This window comes from Bufo bufo, chromosome 1, assembly GCF_905171765.1.
Source record: "Bufo bufo chromosome 1, aBufBuf1.1, whole genome shotgun sequence".
In the NCBI taxonomy this organism is placed as follows: Eukaryota; Metazoa; Chordata; class Amphibia; order Anura; family Bufonidae; genus Bufo; species Bufo bufo.
In genome coordinates this window covers 608048900-608065406 of record NC_053389.1, presented here as the reverse complement: position 1 = coordinate 608065406, position 16507 = coordinate 608048900, and the positions used below count along the sequence as shown (strand labels likewise).

The following is a 16507-nucleotide window of genomic DNA, read 5'->3' as shown; positions in this document are numbered from 1 at the left end:
AGGCACATGTAGATTTCTTTTAGATTTGGAAATTTGAAGTAGGAATGGAAGGCAGAAGAGGACTGAAAGTCAGGGTGATTACTAGGTTAGATTTTTTTTAAAGATTAAATCTAATCAATCTTTGTTACAAAACTGCCTCTGTGGGCTCCAGAGTTTTAACGGTAGGTAGTTGTGCAGTTCGATGGGTTCTACCATGGTTTTTCATGTGGGCCTGTTATAGGTTTAGCTCCATTGAATGGAGCTAAAGCTAGAGCAGGTTCCACTGCAGGTTTGCGGCCTCTCATTGAAAGCAATAGGAGGCAGTTTAAAGGATAACTGTCATATATATATATATTTTTTTGCTAAAGTGTAGGGCAAGTGATAGGTATCAATTTTGGTAGAAAACTGGGGCTGAAATGGCCCTTAGCAGCACTGCGTTGCTAAGGGCCATCCGTCTCCTATTAGCAAAGGGGAGACGGGCTGTGCAGACACTATACTTCTGCCTCCCGTGCTTCCCTGGGAGACAGAAGGCTGGTCACAGGAGTCTTAGGAGTTAAAATTACATTTATATTCCCTCTTTCTATGCAATCTAATGCTCCATTACATTCACTGACCTGCGATCCCTGTGATAATAATTCATGAAGCAGCCGCCGGAAGTAGAAGCACTGTGCGCACTGAGCGCATGAAGCATAGGGTCTGCACAGCCTGTCTCCCCTTTGCTAATAGGAGACGGATGGCCCTTAGCAACGCACATTTGAAGAGTGCTGCTAAGGGCCATTTCAGCCCCAGTTTTCTACCAAAAATAAAAGTTTTGGCTAAATAAAGTCTATTGCAAAATTGTTACCAATCACTTGCCTTACACTTTAGCAAACAAAAAAATATAATATGACAGTTATCCTTTAAGCGCAGATTCGGCCCGATTTTTGGCACCGAATGTACACTGAAACTCGCCCCGAAAATCCTCCATCTGCACCTACCCTTAGATGTCATCTGGTGTGGTCTCTTCCTGTGTTGGAATAGGGCACATGGAGAGAAAAATAATATAATGTGATAGTAGCATACATTAGAGGTGAGCGAATTTCTAAAAAATTTGATTCGGTCGGTTCGCCGAATTTTTTTAAAATATTCGATCCGAACTTATTCGTGGCGAATCACGTTAAAAGAAACAGCTATTTCCTTGCTGCCGAGAGCCTGGAAAGTGGTGTAAAACATTGTCTCTTGCAGTAACACGCATAGGGAGTCTGCTGTGGTAGTGAAACAATACTGTGAGTCAGTATGACACGCAGATGACGGGCGTCGCTCTTAGAATCACATCACTAATTTGGTCAATTACGGGGCAAAAACTGACCAAATAACTCAAGTGTGAACTCAGCCTTACAGGTCAATGTTAGCGCCAGGTATAAAGAACCGTGCAAAGGTCCAAGATCCTACTATAGCGTGAAAGAGCGCACTCCTTCACCATCGTCAGCTGATTCCACATAGATGTCTACAGAACCTGTTCTATTAAATGCTTATACAAGTAGAGCCCCCCCTGACAGAGTAGAGAGGGTGTCAGCAGTAAGTTTGTGTTGACGTCACTGATTATTTTGCCCTTTCTCTGATCCGTCAGAACAATAACCCCCAAAAAACGGATCCTGTCTGTTGAGCATGCGCCTTGACTCGGTCAACATTTGGTCAGTAATCCATCAGTATTGCTAAAGCCCAAAAAAACAGGAGTGGATCCAAAACAGAGATGACACGTGAATGGAATATTTGCATGTCTTCTGTGTTTTGTACCTACTTCTGCTTTTGGCTACCAAATCATATGCCAATTCTGATGCAAAATAGGGACCATGTCATACAGGACTTACAGCTGCTACATAGACAGGATCCGTTGTGCGTCTCATTTTTCCTTCCTTCTGACAGATCAGAGGAAGGGTCAAATAAATGATGATGTCAACCAGGCCAAAAAGGCAAAATAGTGGCCCAGTCATGGAGTGGGGAGGGTGGGAACAGCATAAAAAGTCCACGAAGCGGCCCAGGGACATAGTGGTGAGGTGGTAGCAGCATGAGGAGACCACATAGTGGCCCAGTGACATAGAGGTGAGGTGGTAGCAGCATGAGGAGATCCCAGAGTGGCCCAGTGACATAGTGGTGAGCTGGCAGTAGCATGAGCAGATCACAGAGTAGTGATGTGGCAGCAGCATGAGGAGACCACAGAGTGGTGAGGTGGCAGCAGCATGAGGAGACCACAGAGTGGTGAGGTGGCAGCAGCATGAGGAGACCACAGAGTGGTGAGGCGGCAGCAGTATGAGGAGACCACAGAGTGGTGAGGTGGCAGCAGCATAAGGAGACCACAGAGTGGCCCAGTGACATAGTGTTGAGGTGGCAGCAGCATGAGGAGACCACAGAGTGGCCCAGTGAAATAGCGGTGAGGTGGCAGCAGCATGAGGAGACCACAGAGTGGCCCAGTGACATAGTGGTGAGGTGGCAGCAGCATAAGGAGACCAGAGAGTGGCCCAGTGACATAGTGGTGAGGTGGCAGCAGCATTATGAGACCACAGAGTGGTGATGCAGCAGCAGCATGAGGATACCACAGAGGCAGGAAAGCTTTTCCATGGCAAACTCGACAGTTGAGGCCACAAATCAAGTTTGGCTGCCCAGTAGTCCAGGGGATCTTCGATGTGGGGTGCAGTCCAAGTATGCCACAACCTGCTGGTTCAGGTTCTGCTCTATGTCTACCTGCTGCTGGTGAGTAGTTTCTTAAGTAGGTGGGTGAAGAAAACTGCTCATCAGCAAAACTTGACTTAAGTTGCTGCTGATGGAGCTTGTACTGCTCCTGCCTCCCCAACCTCCCCCAGCAGCCATGGCAGTGGAACGTGAGCGCAGAGGGCCCCCCCGGTCAGACCTGCATGAGGATGGGCGATGGCGCACATAGGCAGCGGCCAACTGACTACATAGGATGTCTTGATAGTAGTTCAGTTTGTCTTCCCTCTCAGCGGGTGTAAAAAAGGCCCCCATTTTGGACCGGTAGCAAGGGTCTAACATGGTGGAGAGCCAGTAGTCATCCCTCTGCCGAATGGTGACAATTCGGCTGTTACTACGCAAGCAAGTGAGCATGCATCAGGCCATTTGCACAAGTGACTCGGAGGGACTCCCTGCCTCCATCTCCACTGCATACTGCCATGGTGTGTCTGGGTCATCTGCCTCGTCTTCCTCATCGCCCTGTTGCTCCTCCAGCTGCTCCTCCTCTCCTGTCACCTGTGTAGAAAATCCATTTCTCTACGCATTGCTTGTGCTCGAATGTCCACCTCCTCCTACTCTAGTTCAGCCCCCACATGTGACAGTGAGATATAGTCGCCACGTCTCCTGTTCCCTGGCCAGCCAGATTTAGCAGCATCTGTTCCAGGACATGAATCAGTGGAATGACGTTGTTCATCCCGTAGTCCTGGCAACTGACAAATAAAGTGGCCTCCTCAAAGGGCCCGAAAAAACAGCAGATGTCACGCATGAGCTGCCACTGGCTAACATCGAAGTTGCACAGGGGAGTACCTCTGTCCGCCTGCATGATCAAGAAATTGTTTATAGCCTTTCTCTGTTCATATAATCGGTCCAACATATGGAGGGTGGAATTCCAACGGGTGGAAACGTTGCATATCAGCCTCTGCAGCTCAAGGAGGGTGTGCTTTGCAGTGTACGAGTGGCTGAAGTGCATGCAAAGTTTCCTGGCCATTTTCAGGATGTCTTGCAGATGGGGTGAAGACTTCAGGAACCGCTTTACAACCAGATTGAACACGTGCGCCAAGCAGGGCGCATGGCTCAGCCCTCCTTGACGAAGCACCGACACCATGTTCTTCCCATTGTCGGTCAACATGGTTCTGATTTTGATTTGTCGAGGAGAAAGCCAGGATTCAATTTCTTGATGCCCAGGTAAACTAGGTGCAGAACAGCATGACACCGCCATGCCCTGCACATGTGGTATGCTGGAGGAGCACTGTGAATTGTCCAGGCAGTGGAGGCTGAGAACACAGTGGAGGATGAGGAGGCAGAGGCTGACATTGTCGCAGGACCAATGGCGTGACAACGTGGAGGCGGAAGCGGCATCATCTGGCCACGTTGCTGGTGTGACTGGGCAGGAACCACATTTACCCAGTGGGCCATAAGGGCATATATTGTCCTTGACCATAGTTACAGCTCCACATGTTAGCGCTGCCGTACACTTTGGCAGACACTGACAGGTTCAAGGACTGTCCCACCTTCTGTTCTACATATGTGTGCAGGGCTGGTACTGCCTTTTTTTCAAAAAAATGACGGCTTGGAACTCTCCACCTCGGCTCAGCACAAGCCATCAGTTCTCTGAAAGGTGCAGAGTCCACCACTTGGAAAGGGAGGGACTGCAGCACTAGCAACTTGGCCAGGAGCACGTTCAGCTTCTGCGCCGTTGAATCGATCGGTGATCGATTGCTGACGGAATGACTGACAAGGAGGAGGAGGAGCAGGAGCATCAGGACCAGCAGATGATGGGAACGACAGACCGCTCCCTTCAGCTGAGGTGGTGGAGCCTTGAAGGTATGAAATTGGGTGCGTGCCACTGGGTGATGCAGCGGTTGCTGCGGCAGGCTGGACCACCACATCGGAGCCATGGTTCTCCCAAGCCACTTTATGGTGATGCTGCATGTTTAGACACAGGGCCGTGGTGCCAACATTGGCACCCTGGCCACGCTTCATCTTCTGCCTACAAATTCTGCAAATGGCCATGTTCACCTCCTCCGGTGGCCTAACAAAATATTGCCACACCACTGAGTATGGCATTTTCCCCCCAACACTCCGCGCTGACTGCCTGCTACCGCTGCCTCCATGAACCCCTGCACCGCTACTTTCCGGGCTGGTAGGCTCCTGCGAAGCGGATGGTCTACCCCAGTTACGTTTGGCTCCCGACCTCCCACTGCTGCCACCCTGCTGACTCAGTCACATAACCACCCTGCTGACTCCGCCCCGGCCTTACGCTCAAGCTGCCACCCTCTTCTCCTCATGATGATGATAAAGCCCCTTCTTCATCCAGCTCCCAAGTGCGATCAGCTACATCATTTTCATCATCCGCTACTGTCTGCATGTCACTGATGTCCCCCTCAACTCAGGGCCAGGAGCCTGACCATTTGCAACAACTGCTCCCACGCGACTCTCATCATCACTACTTGCCTGCCTATTGGCGGAAGTGGCAGATGTCTCCTCCAAATCTTGGCTGGGCAGTAGCTGCTGACTGTCCTCGCTGAAAAGTGGAGCCGAGCCTACAGCATATAATACTTCTCGCGCTGAGGAAACTGAAAATGACAGAGGAATGTTCAGGACAGGTGAGGGCACAGGGCCTGCTCCCGGGCCATGCCAAATAAGGATCGTGTCAGAGGAACCCACCGACTCTTGGCTGGGGGTGTCTGATGTCACTATGACGAAGTCAAAGACCGAGTCAACCATTCAAGCACCACTGGGTTGCTAGTCAAGACACGACTGCTAGATGACACCAGGAGCTCAGGCCTCTCGCTGCGATTCCTGCTGCCACCCCCTTCTTCTGCTGCCTGCGACAGAAACATTTTGGCCTCTGCCCATTCCCTTTGACGGGCCTATCACCTGTCTGTCTGACATACTGTATAATAAAATAATTAAATTAAAAACCCCCAAAAAAGCTGTAGTACAATGTTATTTCCCCGCTGAACGGCAATTAAGACATAAATATTGTCTGATTAATGAACTCCCCCCAAAAAACATAAAATAACAATCACAATTCCCCGCAGAAGGTCAATTAAGACTGATTATTTTTCCTATAACTATACCCCAAAAAAAAGAAATATAACAATCACAATTCACCGCAGAACGGCTAATGGGACGTACGTATATTTCCTTTTAATACACCACGTAAATGGATGTAGTACATCGTAACTTCACCGCTGAACAGCAATTAAGACATATATTTTTTCCTATTTCTACACCCCTAAAAAAGAAATATAACAATCACAATTCACAGCAGGTTTCTTTCCCTTCAATACACCCCGTAAATGGCAGTAGTACATTGTAACTTTACCGCAGAATGGCAATTAAGATGTATTCTTTTTCCTATTTCTACACCCCTAAAAAAGAAATATAACAATCACAATTTACAGCAGAATGGCTAATGGGACATATGTATATTTCCTTTTAATACACCACGTAAATGGCTGTAGTACAATGTAACTTCACCGCCGAACAGCACCTATGACATATATTTTTTTCTTTTTGTTTTTTTCCTATTAATACACCCCCCCCCAAAAAAAAGTTAAACAATGTAAAATTAACACAGGACGACTAATAGGACGTACGTATCTATCCTATTAATACACCCCATAAATGGCTGCAGTACAATATAAGTTCACTGCCGAACGGCAATTATGACATATATTCTTCCCTTTTTTTTTTTCTATTAATACACCCCTAAATAAATAATAAAACAATGTAAAATCAACGCAGAACAGCTAATAAGACGTACAGTACAGACCAAAAGTTTGGACACACCTTCTCATTCAAAGAGTTTTCTTTATTTTCATGACTATGAAAATTGTAGATTCACACTGAAGGCATCAAAACTATGGCATCCACACATGTGGAATTATTTACATAACAAACAAGTGTGAAACAACAGAAAATATGTCATATTCTAGGTTCTTCAAAGTAGCCACCTTTTGCTTTGATTACTGCTTTGCACACTCTTGGCATTCTCTTGATGAGCTTCAAGAGGTAGTCCCCTGAAATGGTTTTCACTTCACAGGTGTGCCCTGTCAGGTTTAATAAGTGGGATTTCTTGCCTTATAAATGGGGTTGGGACCATCAGTTGCGTTGAGGAGAAGTCAGGTGGATACACAGCTGATAGTCCTACTGAATAGACTGTTAGAATTTGTATTATGGCAAGAAGAAAGCAGCTAAGTAAAGAAAAACGAGTGGCCATCATTACTTTAAGAAATGAAGGTCAGTCAGTCAGCCCGAAAAATTGGGAAAACTTTGAAAGTAAGGGCTATTTGACCATGAAGGAGAGTGATGGGGTGCTGCGCCAGATGACCTGGCATCCACAGTCACCGGACCTGAACCCAATCGAGATGGTTTGGGGTGAGCTGGACCGCAGAGTGAAGGCAAAAGGGCCAACAAGTGCTAAGCATCTCTGGGAACTCCTTCAAGACTGTTGGAAGACCATTTCAGGGGACTACCTCTTGAAGCTCATCAAGAGAATGCCAAGAGTGTGCAAAGCAGTAATCAAAGCAAAAGGTGGCTACTTTGAAGAACCTAGAATATGACATATTTTCAGTTGTTTCACACTTGCTTGTTATGTATATAATTCCACATGTGTTAATTCATAGTTTTGATGCCTTCATAGTCATGAAAATAAAGAAAACTCTTTGAATAATAAGGTGTGTCCAAACTTTTGGTCTGTACTGTATGTATATTTCCTATTAATACACCCCATAATTCGCTATATCACACAGAACTTGCACCCCAATCACAAGCAAAGGTTTGCTGGAATTACTGATGTATCATATAGTGCAAACAACCTAAAAGCAGCAGTATAACACCAATTTGGATCCCCAATTAGTGCAGCAAGGTGTAATAGAATTGCTCCTATTATCCAGGCTGTACACTCTCCTATTGTACCCTGTTCTCCTTTTATAGTGTAGATAATGCCCCCCTATCCTTTTCCTACACCTTGACTAATCTTTCCCTGAACTTCTAAATTGTCTTTTCAGCACAACAAAGTCTTTCTTAGCACTGTCCCTAGCGCCTGCTGACGTCTCTCCCTGCACTAAGTACACTGGAAAATGGCAGAATCCAAAATGGCTGAGGGTATTTATAGGGCTGTGACATCACAGGGGCTGGCTGGCTGCTGATTGGCTGCATGCGTGGCATTGTGGGTGATCCCTGATTCCCAGAGTTCTTTGCTCGATGTCCTAACACATGCAGCAGCCATTTTAGGAAAAAATGCGATTAGTTACCACGAAGCGTGAGGAAATTCGGATTCGGTGCGAATCAAATTTTTCCTTAAATTTGGATCGAATTCCACTTTGTCAACTTCAATTCGCTCATCTCTAGCCTGCATATCAGCTTTTCATCAACATATAGTAAAATGCTATAATTAAACCTTATATGGAGAATCAGGTGGGAATTTATCATTTGCAGTGGTTTTGGTGTCAGTTTTAAGTCTGTCTTTGCTTTGTAATAGTAATAATATATTTGGCGCAAGTGCATTGTGGTGTACAGGTACATCAGGGGTATGCCTGGTATAGAGAGGTGACTACTTTATAAAAGGTTGCATATCATAAATGAGACTTAAAAGTGTTTTCATCTGAAATCCTCACTTTTTATTCCACTTCTAAAAGTAGCGAGGCTCATCAAATGTCACAAAATTTGACCAAATGTCGCAAAAATATGCACCCGATGTCACACACAGACATAAATTGTGACATTTTTATACCACAAAATTAGCGCAGCAGATTTGATAAGTCTCCCTCTTATTTTATTTGTAACATATGAGATGAAGTGTCTGGCACGTTCATTTTACTCACCCTTTGGATTTTGTGGCAATTCCTATATTGGTTAATTTCCACCCCACACCTGAAAAAATATAAAAATGAATGCTTCATACATATATAAAAATAAAAACACTGGGTGAAATTTATCGAGACTGCTGTTTTTAACTTAATCTCCAGGGTGGTGGAGCCAGATGCACCTCAATTATTTAGAGGCGCACACAACTTAATTGTGGTGCATGTCAGCTGGTCCATGCGCCAGAATGTAAAAGCTACACTGACTAGGAGCTGGTGTATGACACCACAGTTCTGATGCAGAATGATAAATCTCCCAAACCTCCCCACCACCACCACCACTGTGCCCAAGTTCTTCCTTCTCACCTTCTAGAGTGGTGACAAGGAAATTTCCATTTGTCCACTGAAACACCCAGTGCTGAAAAGTGCAGCATTTCTGCTCAATTTCTGTGCTGTTCTTCATGTGTAATTTTCTTGAAAGATCTTGGATGCAGAGCTTCTCAAATTTGCCATCTAGATCCTCTTCTATGGTTGCATAGGGGACATTGTTGGCAGGTCGATAAATCAAGTTCAGAGGTAAAATCCTGGATTAAATGTACACAAGATTACAATACAGGATAAAACATCTCTGTAGTACAATATACAGTACAATACAAAATACTTGTGTAGTGGTGTTCTTTGCAAAATAGGAGGTCAGGGACAATAGGCAGCCTTTATATCATTTATTTTTATGTAGTCTTGTGTATGTGCAGCAAGATTTTTTATGTGCATTTTCTTGCATATAAAATTTCTATAGCAATTATTGCACCAGCCTTAACATTTTTGTTCATCTGATATGAGGAAAGTAGTATGTCTACAGTCTGATTATCCTATTATTGCTTACATCTCTGCAAACAGGTCACCCATATTTGTGACAAGATTATGCTGCTTGCATGCAAATTCCAACAAACTTGCTGATGATATTGTGATTCTTACTATAGTCATATGTGGGGGGCTATAATTACCAGATTTCCTCTTTAAAATAAAAATTTACTTCAACCATTTGGGTGCCAAGAGCAGGCCACTGCATTTTGTTCGTGGCTACCGCTGACCCTTTGACAGTATACTGTCACCAACTAAAAAGATGCAGGTTACAACAGCTCTGACCAGAAAGGAATATAACAATATGTCATTCATGAATCATCTGATTAAAAATAAATCTTCATTTAACCTCTTCCTGACATCTGCTATACATGAGTTTAAATATGGCTCGGCTGAGGAGCTGAGACTCAAGTTAAAGCTTAGGCCTCATGCACACGACCGTTGTGTGCATCCGTGGCCGTTGTGCCGTTTTCCGTTTTTTTTCACGGACCCATTGACTTTCAATGGGTCTGTGGAAAAATCAGGAAAAATACACCATTTTGCAGCCGCATCTGTGATCCGTGTTTCCTGTCCGTCAAAAAAATATGACCTGTCCTATTTTTTTGACGGACAACGGTTCACGGACCCATTCAAGTCAATGGGTCCGTGAAAAAACACGGATGCACACAAGATTGGCATCCACATCCGTGGCCGTAGGCTACTTTCACACAGACGGATCCGCAGATCCGTCTGCATAAAAGCTTTTTCAGAGCTGAGTTTTCACGAAGTGAAAACTCAGATCCGACAGTATATTCTAACACAGAGGCGTTCCCATAGTGATGGGGACGCTTCTAGTTAGAATATACTTTGAACTGTGTACATGACTGCTGCCTGGCAGCACCCGATCTCTTACAGTGGGCTGTGATCCGCACAATTAACCCCTCAGGTGCTGCACCTGAGGGGTTAATTGTGCGTATCATAGCCCCCTGTAAGAGATCATGTGCTGCCAGGCAGGAGGGGGGACCACCCCCCTCCCTCCCCAGTTTTAAATTCATTGGTGGCCAGTGGGCCCCCCCCTCCCTCCCCTGTATTACTGTCCATTCATTGGTGGCCAGTGGGCCCCCCCTCCCTCCCCCTCCTAATTAAAATCTCCCCCCCTATCATTGGTGGCAGCGGAGAGTTCCGATCGGAGTCCCAGTTTAATCGCTGGGGCTCCGATCGGTAACCATGGCAACCAGGACGCTACTGAAGTCCTGGTTGCCATGGTTACTTAGCAACTTTTAGAAGCATTATACTTACCTGCGAGCTGCGATGTCTGTCCTACTGGTAAGTGAAAGGTCTGTGCGGTGCATTGCTTATAGCACAGACCTGTCACTTACCAGTAGGAGGAGCGCCCCCGGCCGGACACAGACATCGCAGCTTGCAGGTAAGTATAATGCTTCTAAAAATTGCTAAGTAACCATGGCAACCAGGACTGCAGTAGCGTCCTGGTTGCCTTGGTTACCGATCGGAGCCCCAGCGATTAAACTGGGACTTCGATCGGAACTCTCCGCTGCCACCAATGATGGGGGTCGGTCATTTTAATTAGGGGGGGGAGGGGGGGACTGGCCGCGTTGGCCACCAATGTGTTAAATACAAGGGAGGGAGGGAGGGGGGGCCGGCCGCACTGGCCACCAATGTGTTAAATACAAGGGAGGGAGGGGGGGCCGGCCGCACTGGCCACCAATGAGTTAAATACAGGGGGGGGGAGGGGGGGATCTGCAGGGGGCAGTCATGTACACAGTTCTTTTAGTATATTCTAACCTGAAGCGTCCCCATCACTATTGGAACGCCTCTGTGTTAGAATATACTGTCGGATCTGAGTTTCACGATCTAACTCAAATCCGATGGTATATTCTAACATAGAGGCGTTCCCATGGTAAAATATACCATCGGATTGGAGAAAACTGATCCGATGGTACAAAAGGGACTCCTGACTTTACATTGAAAGTCAATGGGGGACGGATCCGTTTGCAATTGCACCATATTGTGTCAACGTCAAACGGATCCGTCCCCATTGACTTGCCTCATGCACACGTTTTTTTTTGCGGTCCGCAAAACGGATTTCCGTTGTTCAGTGATCCGTGACCGTTTTTTCTTCCGTGGGTCTTCCTTGATTTTTGGAGGATCCACAAACATGAAAAAAAAGTCATTTTGGTGTCTGCCTGGCCGTGCGGATCCGTTTGACGTTGACACAATATGGTGCAATTGCAAACAGATCCGTCCCCCATTGACTTTCAATGTAAAGTCAGGAGTTAACCACTACAGGACCGCCGTACGCAGGATTGCGTCTTTGCGGCGGCCCTGTTATTACGAGTGGACGCGCCGGCGCGTCATCTCGCGAGACGCGAGATTTCCTGTGAACGCGCGCACACAGGCGCGCGTTCACAGGAACTGCAGGTAATCGAGTGGATCTGCAGCCTGCCAGCGGCGATCATTCGCTGGCAAGCTGTAGATCCGATTTTTCTTTAACCCCTTAAAGGTATATTAGGCGCTGTTTTGATAACAGCGTCTAATATACCTGCTACCTGGTCCTCTGGTGGTCCCTTTTGCTTGGATCGACCACCAGAGGACACAGGCAGCTCTGTAAAGTAGCACCAAACACCACTACACTACACCCCCCCTGTCACTTATTAACCCCTTATTAACCCCTGATCACCCCATATAGACTCCCTGATCACCCCCCTGTCACTGATCACCCCCCTGTCATTGATCACCCCCCTGTAAGGCTCCATTCAGACGTCCGTATGTGTTTTGCGGATCCGCGGATCCACAAAACACATACGGACGTCTGAATGGAGCCTGACAGGGGGGTGATCAATGACAGGGGGGTGATCACCCCATATTAGACTCCCTGATCACCCCCCTGTCATTGATCACCCCCCTGTAAGGCTCCATTCAGACGTCCGGATGTGTTTTGCGGACCCGCAAAACACGGACACTGGCAATGTGCTTTCCACATTTTGCGGATCCGCACATTGCCAGAACTATATAGAAAATGCCTTTTCTTGTCCGCAATTGCAGACAAGAATAGGACATGTTCTGTATTTTTGCGGAACGGAAGTGCGGACCCGGAAGTGCAGATCCGCAATTCCGAATCCGAGCGGGACAAAGTCTGTCCCCATAGAAATGAATGGGTCCACAATTCCGTTCTGCAACATGCGGAACAGAATTGCGGACGTGTGAATGGGGCCTAAGGGTCCCTTATCACCGCCAGTTAGTTAGCTACTTGTTAGGTAGTTAGCGCCCAGCCCACCGCACCGCAGTCACTAATTAGTCGCTGATTAGCGTCATCGCTGTCGCTAGTCAGCACTAGTACTATATAGTATCTGTAAGTGATCAAGTCTGATCGCAATCAGATCTAAATCAGTACATTCAGGTCACCTTAGGCTCTACAAAAAACGCAGTGTTCGCCCGATCAGGTCTGATCTTGTGCACACACTTGCGTTCAGTCCGCCCCACCGCAGTGACAGAATAATTTTTTTTCTGATCACTGCAAAAACACCGTAAAATTGCTGCGGCGCTATAAAGATCACTTTTGAGCTTTTTGGATCTTTATTAGCGATCGCAGCTTTTTTTTTTTTTTGCACATTTTTTGGCCTCATGCACACGACCGTTGTGTGCATCCGTGGCCGTTGTTCCGTTTTCCGTGATTTTCTGCGGACCCATTGACTTTCAATGGGTCCGTTGAAAACTCTGAAAATGCACCGTTGTTCATCAGCGGCCGTGATCCGTGTTCCCTGTCCGTCAAAAAAATAGGACCTGTCCTATTTTTTTGACGGACAACGGTTCACGGACCCATTCAAGTCAATGGGTCCATGAAAGAACACGGATGCACACAAGATTAGCATCCGCGTCCGTGATCCGTGGCCGTAGGTTACTTTCATACAGACGGATCCGAAGATCCGTCTGCATAAAAGATTTTTCAGAGCTGAGTTTTCACTTCGTGAAAACTCATATCCGACAGTATATTCTAACACAGAGGCGTTCCCATAATGATGGGGACGCTTCTAGTTAGAATATACTACGAACTGTGTACATGACTGCCCCCTGCTGCCTGGCACCAACCGATCTCTTACAGGGGGCTGTGATCCGCACAATTAACCCCTCAGGTGCTGCACCTAAAGGGTTAATTGTGCATATCATAGCCCCCTATAAGAGATCAGGGGCTGCCAGGCAACAGGGGGCAGACCCCCCTCCCTCCCCAGTTTTAATTTCATTGGTGGCCAGTGCGGCCCCCCCTCCCTCCCTCTATTGCATTATTTTCATTGGTGGCACAGTGTGCGCCCCCCCCGACCCCCCTCCCTCTCTCTATTGTATTATTTTCATTGGTGGCACAGTGTGCGGCCTCCCCTCCCCCCCCCCTCCCTCTATTGTATTATTTTCATTGGTGGCACAGTGTGCGGCCTCCCCTCTCCCCCCCCCTCCCTCTATTGTATTATTTTCATTGGTGGCACAGTGTGTGGCCTCCCCTCCCCCCCCCCCCCCTGATCATTGGTGGCAGCGGAGAGTTCTGATCGGAGTCCCAGTTTAATCGCTACTGCAGTCCTGGTTGCCATGGTTACTTAGCAATATTAGAAGCATCATACTTACCTGCTGCGCTGTCTGTGACCGGCCAGGAGCTCCTCCTACTGGTAAGTGACAGGTCTGTGCGGCGCATTGCTTAATGATCTGTCACTTACCAGTAGGAGGAGATCCCGGCCGGTCACAGACAGCGCAGCAGGTAAGTATGATGCTTCTAATATTGCTAAGTAACCATGGCAACCAGGACTGCAGTAGCGTCCTGGTTGCCATGGTTACCGATCGGAGCCCCAGCGATTAAACTGGGACTCCGATCGGAACTCTCCGCTGCCACCAATGATCGGGGGGGGGGGGGAGGGGGGAGGCTGCACACTGTGCCACCAATGAAAATAATACAATAGAGGGAGGGAGGGGGGGCTGGGGGGCCGCACACTGTGCCACCAATGAAAATAATACAATAGAGGGGGGACCGGGGGAGGCCGCACACTGGCCACCAATGAAAATAATACAATAGAGGGAGGGAGGGGGGTCTGCCCCCTGCTGCCTGGCAGCCCCTGATCTCTTACAGGGGACTATGATACGCACAATTAACCCCCCTCAGGTGCGGCACCTGAGTGGTTAATTGTGCGGATCACAACCCCCTGTAAGAGATCGGGTGCTGCCAGGCAGCAGGGGGCAGTCATGTACACAGTTCTTAGTATATTCTAACTTAAAGCGTCCCCATCACCATGGGAACGCCTCTGTGTTAGAATATACTGTCAGATCTGAGTTTCTCGATCTAACTCATATCCGACAGTATATTCTAACATAGAGGCGTTCCCATGGTGATGGGGACGCTTCAAGTTAAAATATACCATCGGATTGGAGAAAACTCTGATCCGATGGTATAATAGGGACTCCTGACTTTACATTGAAAGTCAATGGGGGACGGATCCGTTTGCAATTGCACCATATTGTGTCAACGTCAAACGGATCCGTCCCCATTGACTTGCATTGTAAGTCAGGACGGATCCGTTTGGGAAAGCACGGCCAGGCGGACACCAAAACGACTTTTTTTTCATGTCCATGGATCCTCCAAAAATCAAGGAAGACCCAAGGACGAAAAAACGGTCACGGATCACGGACCTATGGACCCCGTTTTTGCGGACCTTAAAAAAAAAGGTTGTGTGCATGAGGCCTTTGGCAGAGATTTTTTCATCCACATTGATCGATGCGAATGAAGAAATCTGTGCCATTTATTTTTTCTTTCACCCCAGAGGCTGAACGAAAAAAAGAAATCTCATTACCCGTATGCTCAATATAAGGCCTCATGCACACGACTGTGCCGTTTTTTGCGGTCCACAAACCGCGGATCCGCAAAAAACGGAAGGCACTCGTGTCGACTTCCGCAATTTGCGGAACGGAACGGGCGCCGGCAATATAAATGCCTATTCTTGTCCGCAAAGCACGGACAAGAATAGGACATGTTATTATTTTTAGCGGGGCCGCGGAACGGAGCCACGGATGCGGACAGCACATGGAGTGCTGTCCACATCTTTTGCGGCCCCATTGAATGACCCAAACAACGGTCGTGTGCATGAGGCCTAAGGAGAATAGCAGAAACTCCTAATGCTGGCCATACATGTAATGATTGCGGAGACCATCAAATGCCAGGGCAGTATAAACACCCCACAAATGACCCCATTTTGGAAAGAAGACACCCCAAGGTATTCGCTGAGGGGCATATTGAGTCCATGAAAGATTGAACTTTTTGTCACAAGTTAGCAGAAAGGGACACTTTGTGAGAAAAATAAAAATAAAAAATTTCCGCTAACTTGTGCCCAAAAAATCTTCTATGAACTCGCCATGCCCCTCACGGAATACCTTGGGGTGTCTTCTTTCCAAAATGGGTTCACATGTGGGGAATTTATACTGCCCTGGCATTTTAGGGGCCCTAAACAGTGAGAAGAAGTCTGGAATCCAAATGCCCATACTGTGTGTGAGAAATATCTCTGTAAATGACAACGTTTTTAAAAAAAATTATACAAAGTTGTCAATTTACAGAGATATTTCTCTCACCCAGCATGGGTATATGTAAAAATGTGTGACACTTTTTTGCAGCCTAGGTGCGCAAAGGGGCCCAAATTCCAATGAGTACTTTTAGGATTTCACAGGGTTGCTCACAATTTATCCCCGCCCAAAATGCCAGAACAGTAAACACACCCCACAAATGACCCCATTTCGGAAAGTAGACACCCCAAGGTATTCACTGAGGGGCATAGTGAGTCCGTGGGAGATTTTTTATTTTTTTGCCAGAAGTTAGCAGAAATGGAAACTTTATTATTATTTTTTTTTCCTCAGAAAGTGTCTTTTTCTGCTAACTTGTGAAAAAAAATTAAATCATACATGAACTCACCATGCCCCTCCGCAAATACTTTGGGGTGTCTTCTTTCTAAAATGGGGTCATTTGGGGGGTATTTATACTATCCTGGCATTCTAGCACCTCAAGAAACATGACAGGTGCTCAGAAAGTCAGAGCTGCTTCAAAATGCGGAAATTCACATTTTTGTACCATAGTTTGTAAACGCTATAACTTTTGCGCAAACCAATAA

General features: G+C 46.8%; 1 protein-coding gene across 3 annotated transcripts in view; it reads right to left on the bottom strand.

The window, feature by feature from the left end:
* Nucleotides 1-16507, bottom strand: part of ALPK3 (alpha kinase 3) — a 153662-nt gene that overhangs the window by 19352 nt on the left and 117803 nt on the right. For all 3 annotated transcript variants that reach the window (XR_005775560.1, XM_040413630.1, XM_040413631.1), the window contains 2 exons: nt 8883-9100; nt 8538-8586 (listed from right to left, as the gene is read on the bottom strand). Coding sequence is in view for 2 of the 3 variants with exons in the window: in XM_040413630.1 (XP_040269564.1) it covers nt 8538-8586; nt 8883-9100 (267 nt within the window). In the remaining variant the exon portion in view is untranslated. The remainder of the gene's footprint in view (nt 1-8537; nt 8587-8882; nt 9101-16507) is intronic.